This window comes from Chelmon rostratus, chromosome 4 (assembly GCF_017976325.1).
Source record: "Chelmon rostratus isolate fCheRos1 chromosome 4, fCheRos1.pri, whole genome shotgun sequence".
NCBI lineage: Eukaryota > Metazoa > Chordata > Actinopteri > Chaetodontiformes > Chaetodontidae > Chelmon > Chelmon rostratus.
Genome location: NC_055661.1, coordinates 286,494 through 305,976, shown reverse-complemented (window position 1 = coordinate 305,976; position 19,483 = coordinate 286,494). Strand labels below are relative to the sequence as shown.

The 19,483-nt window shown below is 40.8% G+C and overlaps 1 protein-coding gene across 2 annotated transcripts; it reads right to left on the bottom strand.

Moving 5' to 3' along the window:
* Positions 1–4,836: 4,836 nt before the first annotated feature.
* LOC121605264 (prohibitin-2-like) lies at positions 4,837–18,649 on the bottom strand. 2 transcript variants are annotated; one of them, XM_041935124.1, is made up of 10 exons: positions 18,599–18,649; positions 17,845–17,977; positions 17,502–17,586; positions 14,373–14,452; positions 11,065–11,249; positions 10,615–10,744; positions 9,658–9,761; positions 9,309–9,386; positions 9,033–9,112; positions 4,837–5,595 (listed from the first exon to the last, which is right to left on the bottom strand). In XM_041935124.1, the coding sequence occupies exons 1-10, from the start codon at positions 18,617–18,619 to the stop codon at positions 5,568–5,570; spliced, it is 924 nt and encodes a 307-aa protein (XP_041791058.1). In that variant the 5' UTR covers positions 18,620–18,649; the 3' UTR covers positions 4,837–5,567. The 2 variants fall into 2 exon arrangements, with proteins under 2 accessions (XP_041791058.1, XP_041791059.1); XM_041935125.1 differs by having other exon boundaries at positions 18,505–18,645.
* Positions 18,650–19,483: the final 834 nt, after the last annotated feature.

Sequence of the window (19,483 nt, the reverse complement as noted above, 5' to 3'; positions counted from 1 at the left end):
AGAATTTCTGCTGGTTCACAAAACACTGTTCAATGGAAACACCTGCAAAGTAGCATTTGAACTTTGCCGAAATTTCAGAAATGTCGCTTTTATTTTGCGAACAACTGTAATGGAAACGCAGCTTGTGTTTGGTCTATCTGTGCCCAGGAGAAATCATCTCAGCTATGCCTGTTCCTGAGTCTTCATGTGTGTGCAACTGCAGGGCGTGGCTGGCAGGGCTGCTCACTCTGCTTGCCCTGCCTCCTCCTCGCTTGATCACACCTGCTGCTAATCATGCAATTAAGACCTACCTGTTGCCACGGAGAGAATCGTTTTGTAGCAGTAGGTCACAAGGACCCTGCAGAGAACAGAGGCTAGAGACCAATCAGGAGGGACAGGAGGGGCTGATTGGCAGCAGGTGTGACTGCAGCGGCAGTCTTTAAATTGTGTGTGCTCACTGTGGCTGTGACTGCTTGATTCCCTCTGGCTCTGGTAGGGTGGACTCTTAACATTGTTTTATAGTTATGTTAGTATTTTAATTGTTAGGGTAAAAGTGGGGGTACTTGCACCCTGAGGTATCTGTATTTTAATTGTGGGTCTACCATTTTTCCAGGTCTAACTTGAGTGTCACACAGCACAGAGGTATGTAAAACAGCCAGCATTTAAACCTCTAGTGCTTGACCTCGGAAATTAATTGTGCTTTGTTTCCAGGCAAAGCACTGGCTGCCGTTTATTTTGTTATTTTAGTATTACGGGTTTTATTTTTACTGATTGTATTTTATTGTTTAGTGTAGGATTTAAATTGTTTAGTTCTAATACTGTCTCCTTTTGCCAGTGTGGTTGACACTGGGAGTTCACTTTAGATGGTAATACAGTTTGTGGTGGCACCTTGTTAATTGTGTGGTGTTTTATTTGAAGTGTGAGTTTTGCTTTCTTTGGATATGTAGTATACTCCCAGTGTCCCAGCAGTGAGTGGTCGGTGTCTCAGCCATAGTACGACTGTCTGTTCTCTTTTTCCTTCCCTGTGTTAATCAAATAAATGACATGTGTATGACCCACACTGGTTGTTGTGGCATCTTTATTGAAGCCCTTGTGTTTCTCTTGCCTGCCATCCCAACTCCTGTATGGTTTAATTGCTTCAGGTTCACACCCTCTGTCTGCTCCAACTACACCCTGTTGTGAGTAGTCTGGATTTGGACTGCCTGTTCACTCTCAGCCCATTCACCTGCAATATTGTTGGATCATCTGGACTCTTCTGTTGTGCGTTTTAACATTCAGTATATTTAACTCCTGTCTCTGTGTCTAAGTTCATCATTTGGGTCTGGTTTCTCTAGAGCAAATCTTAATCTCTTTTGCAACAAGTTTGCTGAAAGTTGGCACTATAGCAATGGCCCCCATTTCCCATCATGCACTGAGCAGTGTGTTAAGTTTGCTGTTTTGAAAATTCAAATACCATACCTTCTGTGAAATTCAGAGGGGAAAGGTTCATGGTATGGGGCTGTTTCTCTTTAGTATTGATACGATCCAACTAATTGGAAGATATAAGACATGTACTGGCCAGTTACTGAGAAATCTGTTGCCATGCACCAGGACAATGAGGATGACATGTGGGTGGACCTTTCAGCTGGACTACAATCCAGAACATACTGCAAAGGAGACTGTAATTGGTTCCAGAGAAAGAAAATGGAGTTGTTAGACTGGCCCAGTAAATTGCTAGACTTTGACCCAATAGAACATTTGTGGAAGGTACAGAATGGGACAAAATCCCATTTGACCACTGTCATTGCAAGTGTCAGTGTGTGTGTGTGTGTGTGACTGAACCTTTTTCTATTTTGTTCTACACAAGTCTCTACTCTTCCCCTTCCCCTGGGTGTACATCTTCATTCCTGATTTGGAACACCTGTGGCACTAGGAGATCATGCCTGCTGCTTGCACTTAAAAGTTGGGTGTTTTTCCCTCTGAAGGGGGTGGGGCAATTGAACAGGTGTGGAGAGATGAACAAGGCCAGAGGACGTCAGAGGAGGAAGCACGAGGGGTGAGCCAGAGACACAGGAAGAGGACCATAGCGAGAGGGCGAGAAGGTGCAGCAGTAGTGGCAACGGAGGGGCTGATGACGCATAGCCCTGTGAGGAAGATCAGAAGGTGCACCGGCAAGGGGGTGTGGAGAGATGAAGCATGGTTCACTTCTCCTGTCAGTTAAGTACCTCTCCTTAATTTTCCCTGATTCTAAAGGTCATCTGCTCAGAAGACAAGACTACATTTTAGAACTGCTTTATTCTGCAGAATAATAGAGGCTAGAATTACTAGCCTGGGTCTTGTGTTTTTTTTAAATCTAAGTTTTGCCTTGTTTTGCTGTTTCATTATGACTCAATGACCCAGTGCATGGACTTCTAGCCCTTTTTATTAAGTAGTCTGTAACACTTGAAGCTGCTGAAGCAACCAAACTCAGTCTTTGGTGGGACTTCTTGTATGCAGGCTCTACACCGACCACCCCCTGGGCTTCGCCTCTCCAGGGACCCTGGGAAGAGGACAGTGGATTTGCTGCAGGGAAGGGAGACTTTTAGTTGAGGCCCCGTTTTAACTTGTGTTTCTATCAAATGGCTGGCTTTCAATTGTCTTGTTGTTCACCTTCCCTTGTCTTTCTGCTGTTTTGAACGGAGTGCTCCCTATCAGAGCAGAGTTGGTTTAAAAGTCGGGTTCCACCCTGTGACACAAGCAAAGGCTAGCGTGTTCGGTGAATTTCTTCCTGTGTCATTACACTTTATGGCACATAACATTTCTTATGGCCTGGAATGTTACAATTTTCTGTGTAGCTTTATCAGCAGCACATGCATCTACTGGCTGAGTTGTGCTAACCCATACAGATGTACATACATCCACACATGTGAGACTTTTAATAATCAAATGTGCATATGAATGTTTGTGTAGTTCTCTTCAATTAGCACATGCCATTAAAAAATAAAAACGCATTAGGCTTCTTCTGACCCTCAGTTTCAATGGAATCAATGTTTGTCATCTGTTACAAAGAGACACAGCTCAATTAGCAGTAAATAACGAACCTTTGGAATTATAACAAGAAAGGAACACACCAGTTAGCCATGAGTAGTTCGAGTTTCTATGTTCTTGCTACTGTCCCTGTTCAGTGTTCTGGCCTTCTTCCAGAACGCATAAGTAATCAGAATTAATTGTTCTGACATTTATTTGATTAGAATACTCAACTTATCTAGAATGTACAGTAAATATAATTATTGTAAGGTACTTCCAAACTAGAGTTATGCAATCAATGAACATGGATGAGTAGTCTGAATTTGAATGAGCTCTGTGCCTACAGCAGTCTGTTTCCTGAATTCAATTCAGTTTTATTTATATAGCGCCAAATCACAACAGAAATTGTCTCAGGACACTTTCCATATAGCGCCAAACCAAACTCTTTAAATGACCTCAGTAACAGGCTAGAGCACTCTAAGCAATAGCCACTGCAACGCTATCCCCTAAATTTACCTTAATAATACAACATTTTAGATGGTTTTAATCAGTAAACACATTAGTACAAGTAAGGCTGCATCTTGACTGAAGTTTGTCACAGGGGACTGCATTGACAAACTAATGTAAACTAAAATCTTCCATGCCATTGGTCAGCATCACTATGTCCACTTCCTTTGAACATTAAGAACTAACCTATGACTGTGCTGTGGTCATATGTTGTCACATGATTTTTTTACGTGGCACTGTGCCCCACTTCAAGAGCTGGATGATTGGAAATTCACCACAAATGCTGCAGGTGCTTCAACAAATATTGTACATGGCTAAGCTAAGATAATCACACAAATACTGACAATTCAACCAAGTCTGTGTTGTGTATAGACATGCAGAGATAGAGAGCTGAAGGCTGCCTTCAGGTGTAAAAGAGTTGTTAATGAAAATTGTCCAATATTCACATTTGCACCCAAAGTTCACATTGTTTGAAAGAGATATTGCTGTTTAATATCATGTTTTCACTTTGAGCACTGGGTGGCAGATAGCCCAGTAGTGCTAGCTTCATACTTATGTGTTTGTTATTTTAGTCCATTGAGAATCTCCAACTTTTCAAGCTTGCCAGCAAGAAGTTGTCCTCCACCAATTATTGGTGCCAGAAAAGGACTAGTGGGGTCAAACACTGATCACAACATCCCTTCATGAGATATTCTCTCATCCGGTCTTCTGATGACGGTGGAGAAGAGCACTGTTTAACAAAATCTTCCATAGGCATTAAATTCAGTTAAAATTTGGTGACTATGAAGACCACAGCAGATGATTCACATCATGATTCTCATCAAACCATTCAGTGACTTTGTGTCCTACTTGAAAGCATGTCTGTGAAGCTTCTCAGTCATCCAGGTCATGGCTATCCAAGCAGGTTTGAATCTCACCCAACTGGACTTGATAGGAGTCTTCATTTCAAACTGATGTGGGAGCCCAGGTATTAAACCTGTGTTATCATTTGGAAGCATGCATTCATTAGGTTTGTTTACTTATTCCATTTTTTTTCTTAATTTTGTTACATGTCTGTATATGCCAAGTGAAGAGATTCCAAGCTCTCTTGACTTCTGACAGCTGTGTCTTCAGTTAACAATCATCACAGCCAACTGGCAATAGGGCTGTGCAAATAGGGTGTGTTACTATGGAAGGACTGCCATACACAGTTTCTGACTTTAGAATTTCTATCATGGACATCTTATTTGGAACTTCCATAAAATCAGTGTCAAGTGTTTTAATGCAGCTTGTTTTTATATGGTTGTGTGTGCCTGTTTTAAGTTACATTCAATAAAAACCAACTGAAATCAGCAAAAATAAAGGGATGACACAAGGAACTGTACTTGTAATAAAAGTTTATTGAGAGACTGCCAACACTAGTGGCTGCACAGGTTTACTGCATCAATCCACACACAAGTACCTGTGACACTCGCTCCAGGTAAGAGATACAGTATGATGCCAAATCATGCCCATATCATAACTGTAAGGGCCATTAGAAGGAAGATTGGAATATTTTTTGATGGGATGTTTGCAGCGCCTAGAAGAGATTGGCAGCCAGATGTGGAATAACTATTGAACATCATGAATACAACAGTGAAATCTGTCATTTAGCAAGACTAAACACAGTGGTGCAGTGACGTCTAATGCCTCGTTTGACATTTTAAACACAAGACCAAACAGCCCCTCCTGACAGAAGACACTGCCTTTGCATGACTCTGCATTCTACTGAAAATCAGCTCAACTGAGTATGTGTCAGTCCTTATGGTTTATGGTTATGGATTTTGTACTATCTGACAAACAAATTTGATTTAATTGCAAAGTTGAAATGAAATCACTGTTTTGTTCCACTAAAATAGTTAGTTGGCAAACTTCAGTGATAGTAAAGGCCACTCCCATGTTGGAGAGTTTAAAAAAACAACAAACAACAACAACAAATTGCTGGTTCTTGTTGTCCACATTCACATTTGTCCAGAGCCATGTATGTTGATTCTCTTATGTCACAAACAAAACTGAGACTGTGAAAACAGATGAAGTTGATGACAGGGACATTTCTACTGCCTCTCTTCATTTCCTCCTCACTGCTTCTTTTGGCCCAGTGACATGCTGAAAAACAACATAGTTCATTAACCAATAATACTGTACTGCACAAGGTAGAAGATTATATAGATTGTTCTCGTTACTGGAACAGAGAGGCTCATTTCTTTAGGTCAACGATTTGACTCTAATAGTTCAGAGGTCATGAACCCATTTTAGCCTTTTTTTACTTAATTAACTAGACAACCTCCTGTCACTCTGTGTCTCCTATACCTGTTCTACAGGGCCCCTCCAGTAAATGCACTGACTCCTGTTAAATGTAGGCCTACTTACCCCATTGTTTGATGAAAGCTTATAAAGGCACCTGGTTGGCTGTTAAGCATCTTGGGGCTGTTTCATTTAATCTACAAATCATTTCAGCACTGTAAGTGTTTGTTGGTGAAAATCCCAGCAAATCAAACAGACCTTGATAACAAAAACTGGCAAATGTCATAAATATGCTGACCTTGGTAGATGTACATCTCTGTGGCATCACACTAAAACTGCATGTTGGTTGGTCATGCCTCCACTCACTGTACATTAATAGCATCCATTAGGATAAAATATTAATTTGTGGCTGTTGGATTCCCAACTTCCAAGAGAAGTACTATTTTTCATCTTACAATCAATCTTTGAGTACATCAGACATCTTTGCCTCAACAAACACACATACAGAAGGCCTCTTGTCTCCTAGAATAGTAAAAAGCCTGTTTCCAAATAAGCACAGTTTGATGTCTTCAGTATGAATCCATAATGTAGAAAGTAATAAAAATAAAGAAAAACCATTGAGTGAGAAGGTGTGTACAAACTTTTGACTGGTAGTCTACATCTGAATGTTTTTATAGTCCGAGAGAACAATTCCATCCACGATTGATTAACTAGTGGACAGTCTCCCCTCGCTCTACCTCTCTTGTACCTGTACCTGCATATCTCAGGAATGCCTTAAGGGATTGCCATCAAATTTGGCACAAATATTCACTAGGATTCAAGGATTAACTGAATAGACTACGGTGGTCTAATGCAAAGGTTGAGGTCACTGAGACCACACGTCTGTCCCATTCTTGTTAACGCATTATCTCAGGAATGTCAGGAGGGAATTTCATTACATTTGGTACAAATATCTGATTACTTCATTGATTAGAATTTGTTGGTCAAAGGTCAAGGTCGCTCTGACCTCACAAACATGTTTTTGGCTACACAATAATTCATACCCTAACTATGACAAAATTTCAGACCTATGTCTCATAGGCTAAAATGATGAAGTAAATTAAGCCTAACATCTTGGAAACTCTCTATCTAATGATATAGCAAGTTGCCCTGGCCTCCAGCACACCCTAAGGAATCTGGGAATTATCTTTAATCAGGACATATCCTTCATCCCCATGTTCATCCATCAGCCTCAAAACAATGCAGAAAAACTAGTGCAAGCATTCGTTAATTCCAGGCTTTTTCATTATTATTGTTATTGCATTCCTTACCATCAGGCCCCAATATGTTGCTTAAAAACTCACCAGCTGCTTTTGTTAAAAGCTGTGTTCAAACAAAAACTACAAGCCTGTTTCCAAAAAAGTTGGGACGCTGCAAAAAAACGTAAAAGAAACACAAACGGCTTGTTATCAGCGCATATTTCAAAAGCCAGCATCCATGATGGAGGTTTTTTAGTGGACATGGCATGGGTAACCTGGACATGTGTGAAGGCACCATTAATGCTGAACCATATATACAGGTTTTGGAGCAACATATGCTGCCAAGCAGACATATTTTTCAGGGAAGGCCTTGCTTGTTTCAGCAAGACAATGCAAAAGCAAATTCTGCACGTATTATAACAGCAGGGCTCTGTAGTAAAAGAGTCCGAGTACTAAACTGGCCTGCCTGTAGTCACGACTTGTCACCCATTAAACATGTTTGGCACATTATGAAACCTAACATACAACAAAGGAGACCCCGAACTGTTGAGCAGCTGAAATCACATTAAGCAAGAATGGAAAACAACCACTTTCAGAGGTTTGTTACAAGACGAGGTGATGCAACAGAGTGGTTAACATGACTCTGTTCCAACTTTTTTGAAACGTGTGGCTGGCATCAAATTTCAAATGAAGATATAATTTTCAAAAACAATGACATTTCTCAGTTTCATTGGGTTTCAATGTTTTGCAAATCATCACATTCTGGTTCTATTTAAATTTTACACAGTGTCCCAACTTTTTCAAAATGAGGCTGAAGGAGAAGAGATCATATTTCTCCCATATTAAACCTCTCTGCATTGGCTCCCTGTAAGATCTAGAATCAAAGTCCCTCTCCTTACCTATACAGCCCTAAATGGTCAAGCACCAACACATCTTAAAGAGCTCAATGTCCCCACTAAAACACTGCATTCCTAGGCTTACTTGTGTTTCCTAAAGTCTGAAAAAGCAGAATGGGAGCCAGAGCCTTCAGCTTTCAAGCTCATCTCTGTTTGTATATTCTGTTTAAGAAGGCATGGTTGAGGTTGTTTTCCCTCAGGAAATTTAAGTTCCACAAGGTCAGTATGACGTTGTTTTCTCTCACAGTTTTGTGGCCAGTGTCTTGTTTAATACTGGTATATGCTGAGGTACTATAACTGCCAATACTAGGAAACGGCTTAAAAATGTATTTAATACATTATTAAAAAGGCATGTTTTATAACTGGTTTAAGTCCTGCTTCATTAGATGCAGCTTTTGAGGAAAGAACCAAAAGAAGAGTTCAGACTGAAGTTCATCCCACTTGGTGTTTTAGTAGTCTATAAAGTGTGTTGAGTGACCAGTTAAGGATGCAGAGATACTTCAGAGAATGAATGAGGGTCTGTTGTGCCCACAGCACATTTGCACATTTCCTGGGATATGAGTTGTGTTTTTAACATACAGTACAGTTTTTGTGGAGATGGCAACATGGTCACAGAGGCGGTGTTGCCATCTCCACAAAAATACTTCATGAGATACTGTAGGAAAAAAAGCTAGTAAGTGAACCTTGAGCTTTTTTGTCAGTCTGTTTATAAGATCAGGGGTGAACCATGTGTTTTTTAATCGTATTTAAAACTGATCACAAACAATATTACTTATATTACTATAGGGCTGCCAAGTTGGCCAAAGAGTATTTGCTTTTTCCCCCAAATCAATTAATAATTTTCACAATCGAATGCATGTGTTTTTTTACAATTCCACTATAAATGAAAATTTTGAATATTCATTGGTAGCCTTATACCACTGCTCACTATTTTCCAAACATCAGATTGAATATGTTAATAAAGTGCAGGCTTTTCAAATCAGTCAGTGCCTTGATATGCATTATCACAAGCGGATGTGACGTACTGTATTATCCAACTCTAGCAAGTCCTTCTGGAATGATTTGTGATGAGTTAACTGTACTGTATACGATGCATGACTTATAGTTATAGGCCTTAAACATGCAAAAACACTTGAATGATGCTTTGAATAATGTGCAGACCTACTTATTAAAAAATGCCTGGTCTTGCAGATTCAGGACCAAACTGTCAGCGTTAAGGTACACCTTGTTCTGAGATGATGCGACCTGGAAGCAGACAGAACAGCCATCATCATCAATCACCATCATCAACATCAGTCACCTTCACCACAAGGGCCAAATAACTTTTTACCTGCTCATTCTGGGATCCTGCAAATTTCATACAGAAATTAAATCTTGCCTCCTTTATTGACAAATCACATTAAAATCAAAGTGGAACAGAGAGATAAACAATAGTCCTGACCGTCTTTGCAATGTTCTGTGCTGCTCTGATCCGCCTCAGCTTCAGGTAACCTGGGTTCTTAGTCACTGCTATGCCCAGCTGACACACACACACACACACACACACACACACACACACACACACACACACACACACACACACACACACACACACACACAGTTTTTGTTTAGTCAATACATTGCCATCCTTCTTTAGACATTTAAAGTCCTAACAGGTTTGTTTTGCTTTCGGACTAGAGTCTATCACATTTGTTAATTATTTATTATAGTATAAAACTCGTGAGGTTGAGCAGAAATGTTTCAACTAAGTAATAGTGAGAAGCAGGTTAGTTGTACAGTCAGTCAATCACCATTTTGGCAGCTTCAGCCTCTCCTTCAGCCTGGATGATCTTCTGTCTCTGATCCTGTTTGGCTTTCTCCACATAGAATTGGGCTCTCTGTGCCTCTTGCTGGGCTAAAACACACACATGCATGCATTATTACAGTTAATGCTCTTAGCACAAATTCAATGAATTTCAAGATTTCTTATTTCAAGTAAAACATTACTCAGTCAAGATACATTTCTACAACCATATAAACTTGTTACTAAATATTTTGCACCTTTCTCTGAACATCTGCTTTATGTTACACCCAAAGCAAAAGCTGTAGTTAGAGCTGACACACTGTACGGTGTCACACAATGGGCAGACTACTCTTTGCTTACTTTGCCCTTGCTTTTCAGACTTTACATAAGAATCATCATCTTTACAGCTACTTTGTCAGATGGAATATTTTGACAATCTGTGCATTCAAAGGGGTGTTCTTTGTATTATTATTTTGCTTGCCAATATCATTTACTGTGTGTTGTGAGAAAGGGTTGATTTAAAGAAAGCAAATGTTCACAATGCACCTCACAATAATTACTGCATAGGTTAGGAGCCATTTAATTTCATAGTACCTTTCATCATGATGTATTTGTCATACATCATGACATACATCATGTCATACAGCTGATTTGAGCATTAAACAATAACCCATTTAATTTGAGTCTGCTGTGTTAATCAATTCACTTTCACTTCAATTCAGTTTTATCTTTATAGAGCCAAATCACAACCAAAGTTGTCTCAGGACTCTTTCCACAGAGCACAAAATTGCAGATTTGATAATGTAATTAACATTTCTGAAATGTTTAAATTGAAGCTAAACAGAAAGTAGCAAAGGGGAAAGATTAATGGGGTTGTTATAATAAAACATATAAAAACATAATAAACATATTGCTAGTCAGCATGAGCCACTCTGCTGCCTGATAGTGGTATACTGAGCCTTACCAACTTGCTTGGCTTCCACAGCAGCCGTGTACTGGCTGCTGAAGCTCAGCTCTGTGATGGATACATCATCAAGAATGATGTTGAAGTCTTTGGCTCTCTCAAACAACTCCCTGCGCACCAGCAGGGACACCTGGACAACAATACAGACCAACAACAGTCAACACTGGACAGACAATGTCACACAGGTCTGGACTGGACTCTGTGGGATGTCTTGAAGCAGTGGTTTGTAGCTTGATAATGTTGGATTGCATCATATTCTGAGGTTTTTGGCAACCTGACACAGTCTAAGAAAACTAAACATTATCAGTCTCTCAATGTTGTAATTGTTGCATGTAGGGCTGAAACAGTTGAGTATTACATTAGGTAATGAAGATACAATTCACATCACACATAAACTGGGATGAAACTAAATGTCACAGCAGAGTGTACAGAGATGTTACACTGCAGTACCTGTGCTCTCTGTGTGATGAGCTGTGAGGCGTTAAATTTTGCCACAACAGATTTGAGGACCTCGTTGACAATGGAGGGCAGGACTCTCTCATCATAGTCCTTCCCCAGCTGTTGGTACATGACAGGCAGGTTGGATGCTAAGGGCCTGGACAACACCCGCACTGCGATGTTCACCATCTGCAGATCTATACCACACACCGGTAATGTTTAATTTCAAAACAAAAAATCCTTAAATAAAGCTAAATATTTTGCAATTAATCATCTGATCCACTTCCTCAATACATATACAACATACAACATGTTTGTTACCATACCCACCAAAGCTGATTCTGTGATTATCGTGATTGCTTGTGTTATCTTTCCAGATCTACAGTTCCAGACCATAGTTCGGAGGCATGTGAATTTACTTTAACTAGCCTTGTAGTCTTTTTGACTTGTAGCTGGTAACCTTTCAGTTTCTATTATGCTGCAGTCTGATCTAAACACTTTATAGCAGACAAATGTCATTCAACTACCCATAATACATGTGGTTCAATAATAATCATACATGCAGTTTTCTTTCAGTGTGGAGTGGAGATGGTGCAGGTTAGATGGACTGTAGTGTAGTGCTTAGATAAAGTCAACCCTAACTCTTTGGTGGAGTTCGAGTGCCCAGCAAACAGCTTTCACAAGACAGAGAGAGTGTTATGCAGAAAGATTTTATGGTGAACATTCAGAATTCAGAAGGAGTCCCTTGTTGTTGTTGCAGTAAAACTTTTCCAAAGTGACAGGTTGTCTGAAATAATTCATAATTCAAACCTGACATGGAAACTCAGTGACAGCAAGTGTCTGTGTGACCTGGCATTCATAGTGGGCATTACCACATACCTCTCAGAGTTGAACCTCTAGCTCTCGTCAGCTTCTCAGTTTTTTACATGTGACATCATTTGAATCAAAATTAGAGCTGTGGCAAACCAACTGGAAAGAGAAACACTCTGCAGTTTTCTACTATGCAAGAAAAAAACCTGCTATAAATCTGAATATGTCTATATAAGTGTGAAAACTCCTTCAGGCACTTTGTGAGAGGTTCAGAACAAGAAAAGTAAACAAAATGAATTAAACATGTTTGTTACACCATTTAATGTGGAACCAGCTAATGTGACTGACAACCTAAAACATGAAAGCATTGAGCTGCAAAGCAATGTCCTATTACTGTAAGCAGTTCTTTTCAAAACTGACTGTTAGAAAGATTTCTGCTCAAGACCGACTTACTCAACCTGGAAAAATCGGGTTCAAGTGGCATCATCATCATCATCATCACTGATAACAGATGCAGTTCCAGTGAATGCAGAGGTTACTGTGTATGCATTAAATAATTTACCCCCTTCCCCCACCACATATGCCTAATAAGCTTCTCAGGTATCCCATTGTTGGGGTGAATGGCATCACTATGGCGAGCTCTCTGAGGCCTTCAGAAAGAAGGTGTAGATAGGTATAAGTCTGGGAAAGGTTTTAAAAAGATCTCCAAATAATTAGAAATCATTCACTCCATTGTCTGCAAAATAACTTACAAATGGAGCACATGCGAAACAACTGCCAACATGTCAGGTCAGGCCATCCTAGCAAGTTCAGCCTAAGAGCAAATCGAAGGTTGCTTGAAGATATCGCCAACAATGCCAAACTGTGATCTTGGGACCTACATCTAGCTCTTGTCATAGTTGATGTCAAAGTACATGCATCTACCATCAGAAAGAGACTGTACAAGTTTAGTTTTAATGGGAGGTGTGCAAGGGGTAACCTGGCTAGCATCACTTGACGCTGTTCACCTTCACTCACGGCTCACACACCCATGTGCGTCCATACGGAAGTAATAGGAACATAACACTTTTCAAAATAAAAGCAACATAGTTGTATTGCATCCAAGGCATAAATATTTTTAAATAGCCTATATGTTCTTATTTATGATTGGCCTGACACGGGCCGGACAGGGACGCAGAAAGGGCCGGATGTGGCCCGTGGGCCGCAATTTGCCCAAGTTTGACTTAAAAGGTAAGGCACTATCTTATCTTAGAGCTCATAGTACCCTATTACCCCTCTAGAACATTGCATTCCCAGAATGCAGGCTTACTAGAGTTTCCAAAAGTCTCTAAAAGCAGAATGGGAGCTAGAGCCTTTAGCTGTTAAGCTCCTCTCCTGTGGAACCATCTTCCAGTCATTGTGCAGGAGGCAGACACCCGACATTTAAGAGTAGGCTTAAAACTTTCCTTTGTGGTAAATCTTGCAGTTAAGACTGGCTCAGGCTGGCCTTGGACCAGCCCCTAGTTATTAGTTATTAGGATTAGACTGTCAGGGGACTTCCAATGACACACAGAGCTCTTCTGTTCTTTTCTCCCTTTCTATCTGTATGTATTCCTGTCCTTGGCTTCTTCCCTGGAGTCTTCGTGCTTTCTCATCTCGCAGGTTCCCATGGAGAGTGGCTGAACCTGGATTGGGGATTAATCTCCCGCCATGGCCTTGTTTGACATCCACTGCAATTTCTATTAACATGAGCTATACTACCATTATTATTAGACCCATACTGTTGTATTATGTACATGTCCATACTATCTGCTACTAATATTAACATATATATATGCATAAATATATCATGTATGTATATACTATGCTATATATACTTTATACAGCTACAAGTCTATGAGAGCTGTCACTGTTACTGTTATTGCATCTTTGTCCACCCCCCAACCCCCCCCCCCCCTCACAATTATAAAATTACTGTTGATTGATCGTGATTGATGGTGCACAAATGCCCAGAGGGATTACATTGCAGCAAGTTTTGCATATGCAGCACTCTTGCTCAATACTGAAAAATTAAAAACCATTGTCCCCATTAGTCACTTACAAACATAGGAAAATGGGGTCCATAAACACAGCTAATATGTGACTGGCATTTCTCCTGTTTGTCCAGGACATTGAAATCTTCCAGAAAAATGGACTGGCACCAACTTGAAACTGCACACATGACTTTCATTGACTGATGTAATGTAAAATGTAACGTAGGTCAAGATGAAACAAGCAAATAATTCAACAACACAGTGTAGGACATTATTTGATTTGCTCATTTTGTAGTGGGTAGGTATATTTTCAAATCTATTATATGTGCATGTTGAAATAAATATACCTATACTAGTAGAATGTCTCTCGTATCTCGATGGAAATAACATTAGGCACATTGTAACATCAAATTCAATAGGCTAACCAGCAAAATAAACAGTAAAGAAACATAAAAATGCCATAGGCGTGTGTGTGTGTGTGTATAGAGTGTTTGTTACCTTTGCTGCCCGTCAAAGAGGATATCTTTCTGGGTTTGGCTCTGATATCATATATGATAGGGTACTGGAACCACGGGATCCTACAACACAGACACTAATGTCACGGCACAGGTAGCACTGGTAAAAGTACTTGTTTCAGGTCTACTGCAGGCATGTCCAAACTATTTCATAAAGGGCCATTTGGAAGCAGATTTTTGTTCCAATCAAGAGGTCACCTAATTATAAGCTGAAGACCGACTGAGATCGCTGATTAAATGAGTCCAGCCGTTGTGCTCCTTCTTGGTTGGAATGAAAACCTGGTGTGATGGGAAATGATGGCTTTCGCTACAATATGTAATAAAGCAATGCAAGGTATGCATGTCTGTCCTTGAGAATCTGACCATGTCTCTGCGTCCATAAAATCTCCCCCTGGAATTTCCTACTGTCATTGTCAGTTGTATATATAGGCAGCATGGACTGGATAATGTTCAACCATCATTTTAACAGTATGTGGGCAATCTCAAATGAAAAAAGAATAGGATTTGTGGTACAGTAACAATTCTGATGCATTTTGTGCCCATTCATAACTTGGTCTTGAACCTTACAGCACTCCACAATGGTCAGAGGACGCCATTACACAGCTCCACGACCTGGCATGCACGAACTGGGACATCTTCAACAGATACTTGAACAACAGGGTTAGTGATATTACAGAACAGTCCATCAACATCAACAGAACTTTTCACCACTAAACTGAAGGTCAGGTTCCGCCTTATGCAACCTTACACATAACGTCGTTGTCACCACCGTCAATAACAATAATTATAATAATAATAAAGAAAAAAGATATACAGTATGTCCAAATTCAGGCATGAGAACCTCATCAGAACAGGAAAAATGGATCAGTCCCTCTTTACTTAATGAGGCTGGCAACATGAAAAATGACAGATGACAAGGCATTGCTACTACATTTTTCTTGCCTGAAAAGTGCTAGAACTCAATTCTGAAACACCAGTCTCCATCTGAACACTGGCACACTGAAACTTCACCAGTGGTAATATAAACTTCTAAATACTTCACAGCCAACACCAATGGTAAAGCATATTTCTCAATGATTGAATATTCTGGCTGTCACTTCTGTAGCTTTGTGGAATAGTGTGCAGCTTGCATCTTGTAACCATCTTCCCCAAGCTGAAGAAGGACAGTTCAGACCCCTACATCACACTAGGGCTGTCAATGAATATTCTAAATTCGCATATATAATCAAATTGTAAAATAATCCATTGATTTGATTGTGAAAATTAAAATTCAATTGTGGGGGAAAAAAGCAGCACAGTCACTGAAGGACGCACTGAAGGCACTGAATGGTGGACAGAAGACAGATGTCCTCCCTCTTTCTTGCTCCTCTCTCTGGCTCATGCTACGCAAGACTTGAGGTTGATGACCAACAATCAAAAAGAACAAATGACAATCTGTGACCGTGACAATAGCTTTTGGCGCCGTCCCAGGTGGCAGCCTGTAGCAGCAGCTCTCGTCGTGTTTTTTAAGTTTCGTTTATTTGTCCGTTCGTTCTTTTTTTTCTGTTTTTCTGATCAATCACAACCTGTGTGTTAGAGTTGTGACAATGGCTGGACTTAAGTTTGCTACCCTTCTCCGTGTTTTTCTTCTACTTTCCCTACTTTTTGTGACTGGGAACGATGCCGACGGCAGCGGTGGGAGCATTGTTTACATGCGCGAACAGCTGATTGTGCTGTGTAGACCCGTGCTGCTGCCCGGAGACAGACCTGTGGTCCCGCAGGAGTTACGGAGGAGAAGCCGGGGCTGCAGGTCTGGAGTGAAAAGGCTGTCTGATGTGGTGGTCAGTGATACAGGAGCTCCACAGGGGACTGTGCTTTCTCCCTTCCTCTTCACCTTATACACCACTGACTTTAAGTACAACTCTGAGTCATGTCACCTGCATAAGTTCTCTGATGACTCAGCTGTTGTTGGGTGTATAAGAGAGGGAGAGGAGGGGGAGTACAGGACACTGATAGACAACTTCGTTGAGTGGTCTGAACAGAACCACCTGAGGCTGAACATCAGCAAGACAAGAGAGATGGTGATCGACTTCAGGAGGAAGAAGACGCCTTCACAGCCACTACGGATCAAAGGGGAGGTGGTGGAGGAGGTGGAGGACTACAAATACCTTGGAGTGGTGGTCGACAACAGACTGGACTGGAAATCCAACACAGAGACAGTGTACAAGAAGGGGATGAGCAGACTCTACATCCTGAGGAAACTGAGAGCCTTCAACGTGTGCAGCAAAATGTTGGAAGATCTTCTACCAGTCTGTGGTTGCCAGCGCCATCTTCTTTGCTGTTGTATGTTGGGGCAGCAGCATCAGAGCCAGCGACACCAACAGACTTGATAAGATCATCAAGAAGGCTGGCTCTGTACTCGGACTCAGACTTGAGTCTTTTCAGACTGTGGTGGTGAGGAGGACGCTGAATTAACTGTTATCCATCATGGACAATGATCAGCACCCTCTCCATCACACAGTGGACAGACAGCGGAGCACCTTCTCCCACAGGCTGCTACAGCTCCGCTGTCGAAGGGTCAGATACAGGAAATCTTTCCTGCCACATGCCATTACACTGTACAATAACAGCTAAAAAGTACACTTATCACTTATTACTACTGTTTGCTACTTTTAATATTTTATTATTATGTATATAATTTTTACTGCTTGCTATTTTGATATTTTATTCCGTATAGTTTGTTCTTTATAGTCCTATTTCACAAATCTTCACTTTTTTCACTGTGTGTATGCTTACAGTCACGGTACACTTTATTTTCTACACACTGCCATTTGCTGTAGATATTCTTTTTTGTGCAATATTTTTCAGTACTACTGTTTACTATTTTGCTATTTTATTATTATTGTTATGTATATAATCTTTTTACTGATTGCTATTTTGATATTTTATTATGTATAGTTTGTTCTTTATAGTCTTATTTCACTGTGTGTAATGCTGCTGTTGCACTGCAATTTCCCAGCTTGGAATAAATAAAGTATATCTATCTATCTATCTATCTATCTATCTATCTATCTATCTATTTATCTATCTATAAACATGGGAGTACGTCTGTTCAGACATCTGCTGATCCTACCTGAAATGCAGCCCCTCAGCAAGAATAGTGTCCATCTGCATCCCTCCAATCCTGTTGAAGATGATGGCTCTGTGACCACCCTCCACTGTGATACACACATACACACACGCACAGAGAGAGAGAGAGAGAGAGAGAGAGAGAGACAGAGAGAGAGAGAATTGACTAATATGAATATAATCAGGATTTAACTCCTGAGAGTCACCAGGACAAAACCTCCACAACCTGAAACATACTACATTACATTTCTTTCGGGCTGAGCATATGCTGCACTCAAATGTCAACAAGGATGAGCGCTATGTGGCAGCATGAACCATTTGCTTTGAGCAGCTTTCTAAAAGTTTACCTGTGTAGGTGGCTTCTTTAATGCCATACGCCAAAGCACCAGCTCCAACCAGCAGCTTCAGTCCAAGTCCTGCCCCTCTGCCACCAGATGAAGACATACGACCTGCTAGATCCCTCAGGTGCTGGACGAAGCGCTACAGTTTGAGTTTGAGTTTGAGTGTGTGTGTGTGTGTGTGTGTGTGGGGTGGGAGGGGCGCCGTAGACAATACAAGACATTATAAGCCATCACTCTGGGTTGAGTTATGTTGGCTAATTTTAACGTGTTACAGCTCATCCTATCATTGGTTCAGGATATAAAGAATAAGTGGTAACAGAGACTCACTATGCAGGCTCGTGTTGTAACCGCTTAAGTGGTCGGCCAACAAGAAAAGCGCAATATAAATACAGTCCATTTACCATTTACTATATGGATGGGGACAAGCTAGTGTTTAGCATTGCTGTGTGTCAATATTGGTTCATTTAACTTCGAGTGCTTCTTCCACTCTGTGTGTATTAGTAGAGAATATTAGTTTGACACCAGCCATAAACAACCAACTCAGCTCATACAGTACGACCTTCCTGATACCGACGGTTGTTCGTGTAGCGAGGCACGAGCGAACAGAACAGTGCGACATGCTAACTAGCCTGACAGAGTTGACAAGAGTAAAAGGTGATTAATTACCAGATCAGGAGTCACCTTCATGGTATATATACATGTCCACACTCAACATCGTAAAAATGACTTAAAATTATTACGCCTGTAAAAGTAATCTTACATTCGGTTCCTTATTCGCCATGCTGTTGTACGTCAAACGCCAAGGTCGAGACAATCGTGCAACGCAAAGTCTATTGGGAAATGTGGTTCGAAGCATGGACTCGTTTTTTTTCTTCAAAACTTTATTTAGAACAAAATGTCGAACCTTTTACAGAAGTTATAATGTACACTCCACATGAAACGTGTGTGTGTGTGTGTGACAGAGAGAGAGAGTGAGTGTGTGAGTGTGCACACACAAAAATGAATAATTTAAAAAACACATTTAAATTCAATTTAATAACAATATACTGAGACCCGGTTGGCAAGTCACACACACAATTCAGTCAATTTCAAATGTATCTGTAATTACACATTTTTGTCCCTTACTCTGATATTTGAGCCTTTAGTGTAGCCATGGAATGAATTCAGATTCAGATCCAGAAAAAACTTGATGATAACTTCAACAATAATAATATTACTTTAATGGCCACCGGAAAGAAGGACCTCCGGCAGTGTTCCGTGGATCACTTGGTCTCTCTGAGTCTCTGGCTGAATGTGCTCATCTGGCTGACCAGAATGCCATGTAGCAGGTGGGAGACATTGTCCATGCTGGAGAGGAGCTTTGACAACATCGTCCTTTCTGCGACTATATGCAGAGAGTCCAGCTCCACCCCCAGGACAGAGCCAGCCTTCTGAATCAGTTAATGGAGTCTGTTGGTGCCACTTCAATGAGGGCCTGAACAGCGTCCGGAGGGAATCCAGGACCAGTCTCTCAAAAGCCTTCATGATGTGTGAATGTGGGAGTTCAGTGCTATCTGCATGTAGTTGCTGGCAATGGGGTAGGCATTCTTTGGTACAGGAACGACACGGGATGTCACAACACTGGGACTTTCTCCAGAGATAGACA

What these genes read in the sequence shown, in the direction of transcription:
- LOC121605264 (XM_041935124.1), bottom strand. Translation starts at nt 18,619, where the DNA reads ATGGCGAATAAGGAACCGAAT. An exon ending in GCTGAGGGGCTGCATTTCAG is followed by an intron (nt 14,453 to 17,501) that starts GTAGGATCAGCA and finishes TCTGTGTTGTAG; the next exon opens with GATCCCGTGGTTCCAGTACC. An exon ending in TGTGGAAGCCAAGCAAGTTG is followed by an intron (nt 9,762 to 10,614) that starts GTAAGGCTCAGT and finishes TGTGTGTTTTAG; the next exon opens with CCCAGCAAGAGGCACAGAGA.